Source organism: Nestor notabilis, unplaced genomic scaffold, assembly GCF_000696875.1.
Source record: "Nestor notabilis isolate BGI_N333 unplaced genomic scaffold, ASM69687v1 scaffold13535, whole genome shotgun sequence".
Lineage (NCBI taxonomy): Eukaryota > Metazoa > Chordata > Aves > Psittaciformes > Psittacidae > Nestor > Nestor notabilis.
In genome coordinates this window covers 15,372-18,234 of record NW_009930735.1, presented here as the reverse complement: position 1 = coordinate 18,234, position 2,863 = coordinate 15,372, and the positions used below count along the sequence as shown (strand labels likewise).

Sequence of the window (2,863 nt, the reverse complement as noted above, 5' to 3'; positions counted from 1 at the left end):
AGCAGGTAACAGCTAGAAAATTATCCTATACTAAACTTCACCAGAGCATGGTTTATTCTTGAAATATCTATACTAAAACATACTGGTTAGAAACTCTGCTTAAGAAATCTTTTATTAAATGTGTTTTACTCTCACATATACCAGTTTTTAATGTTAAGTAACCCATTCACCAAAACCTGAGCTTTTAAACAGCATATTTTAAACCAGTGGCAGAGCACTGAAATTGTCCTAATCAAACCATACTCATTTTCAATTGCCTTCATAATCTGAAGTCATTCTAGCTTGTTGTTCTTTCATTCTTTTTTCTTATTCCCAATATGCATTTTCCCTTTTTCTTTACTTTTCCTTCACCTTTGTCTTTTTTCCTCCACTTTGTTTCTCCATCTCTTCAGACTAGATAACAAGGTTCCCTATTGGGCCATACAACCAGAATATTCTGGTTAGTGCTCTGTAGCGTGGTATGAAATGCATAATATCCATCTTTCTGCATCACAAACAGCTGCATAAAGCCAGATCCTCTTGACAAGTAGTGCCCACTGAAAGTTTATGATAAAGGGTCCAAATGATTTTCCATATCACAGGCTCTGTACCTTACAGTTTGCATGAAAACTAGCACAACTCAAGAATTTGCACATTCACACCCTCTCAATACAATGGTCTCTGAATTAGCTATTTATTTAAGTCCTTAACAGTTCCTTTACTGAGCAATGCCTGGCCAGTCCATCATTACCTCATGAGCTGGGTAATCAAAGTAGATTTTTAAGACTAGCATGCCACTTCTTATAAATTTCAGTACAGATCAGATGTTTGACTCTTTTTAATACACTTGTAAAACACAAGGCTTCCAAGAATAGCGTTCTAAAAATGCTAGGGTTGAACCGAAGACAGAAAGTCTTCCCTATATATTGTAAGTATGAATGAGCAGAGACCTGTAACCTTATTTTAACTGCTGTTGTCCTCTGGTAACAGCAGAAAGAAGTCTGTGTTTGAGTGAAAATGAATTGAAGAATTGCTTTTTTTTTGAAAAAGCATCTTCATGCTGAGTTTGCAAAAGTAAAACCTGTGATCTTGAAGCATATTTAACTAATGAAAGATTATCCTAAATGAATAAAAGAACCTTATTTCTTATGCGCTCCTTTTTGGATGCCATGTCATCACACTTGTCCTCTTTACCCAGTTTGTCTACTGCCTCCACAGTGAAGCTGTAGTTGTAGTTCCCTTTCTTTCCTCTGTCTTGGTTGTATCCTTTCCCCCATTTCAGCTCTTCTTCATTCCTTCTCACAAACTTGTCAAACTCATAGTGAGCTCTATGCTTTCTGCCATCATCCAATCGATACCTTTGTCTTTCAGGTTCTTTTTCTCGAAATCTTCTCTCCAAATCTCTTTGCTCTTTGTCACTGTCATTTTGTGACCTATGAATATGCATAAAGAGAGAGAAAATCCAAGCAATTAACAGAAAAAAAACACCAAACCTGCTGATGGATACAACACAAAGCCTTCCTTTGACTTCAACAGTATTTAGATCAACTGCATGGCAAGGCTGTTTTCTTCTCATTAGAAAGGGGTTAGGTGCAATTTTCCTGAATGTCTCATCCACGTACATCCAGCCCTTGATGATGCATTCACTTCAAAATAGCGGACAAAGCTTTGCAAGCAAAATCAGACGGTTGTGCAACTGTTGTGGAAGGCCCATTCTTCAACTTTTATCCTTTCTTGCAATCCCATAAATAGTTTCTCAATGCTCTTCACAGAAACACATGCTTCATGATTAGCTCTCCCAGCCTGTTCTTGAGGTGACTCATGTATGAGTAATCCCCTGAATGGAAACATTCAGGGCCTGAAGGAACATGTACCAATTTGTGAAGTTTTATGACTCTATTTAACAAAAATTATTCACCAACATTGCAACTTGCAGAAGGCATTTGTGAAAATGAATAGCTATGTTCCAGGCTTTTGTTTATCACGTCTCCAAGTAATTTAGCCTACCTTCGCATATTTCATTTAGGCAAAAGACCGTTACGTTACCACAACATAATACTTAATTTCTGCTACGCTGCAATGGGTTTATATTATCAAGACTATTAGCCTGCAACATTTTGCTGCCTGTCTGATACAATTCACAGCTGATTCCCTTCATTGTTCCTGTTCAGCAAGTGGGTGCGTCTCTCATACAGCCAAGCTGCAAATAATGAAGAAAGATTACAGAACAGATTGAACTTTAAAAGGAGCCCAAACACAGGCAGTTTCTTCTTATATCTTACATGTGTATAAATACTTAAAATAGGAAAGTTGCTTTTGACAGTCTGCTCATATTTTGGGAATCAGCAGACAGAATCAGGGACAGCAGAGATTTTCTAATGGTGTAGTGATCAAATAGTGATATGCTTCTCATTTAGAATGGTTTCATATCAATAAAGTTGTATCTTTCTGTATCACTTTTTTTTTCTGAATAACAGAACTGTGAAAATTGTCAGCCTCTGCCATGAACTTGGGCATTGTTGGGGCCACCAAAACAGGGGCCCCATCTCAGCAAAAGCTAGAGGTCAGCAACAAAACCTGAATGACAGGTAAGTTACTCAGCATCTCAGAAGTCTGTGCTTGTGTCAGCATAACACATTCACCAAGTTGGAAGCAATGTCCCAGCTGCCACAGACATGTGAATCAATCACAATTGCAGAGATACTGTACCTGTAGCATAGAGATATATATATATAATACTACGTTAGCCCTCAAGGGATATGTGGCTGTGAGTTGTTTTGTTTCATGTTTAGTATGTTATTCTAGACACTAACTCCAAGTCTTAACAAGGTTCAGAGCACAACTTTCCAAAAAAGCCAGGATGACACATCTCAATGTGTTGCTG

The 2,863-nt window shown here is 37.8% G+C and overlaps 1 protein-coding gene across 1 annotated transcript in view; it reads right to left on the bottom strand.

The window, feature by feature from the left end:
• UPF3A (UPF3 regulator of nonsense transcripts homolog A (yeast)) overlaps positions 1 to 2,863 on the bottom strand; it is a gene marked incomplete at its 5' end in the record, with an annotated part of 12,861 nt that overhangs the window by 1,327 nt on the left and 8,671 nt on the right. Inside the window, one exon of the mRNA XM_010015559.1 lies at positions 1,118 to 1,412. Within this exon, the coding sequence (XP_010013861.1) occupies positions 1,118 to 1,412 (295 nt within the window). The remainder of the gene's footprint in view (positions 1 to 1,117; positions 1,413 to 2,863) is intronic.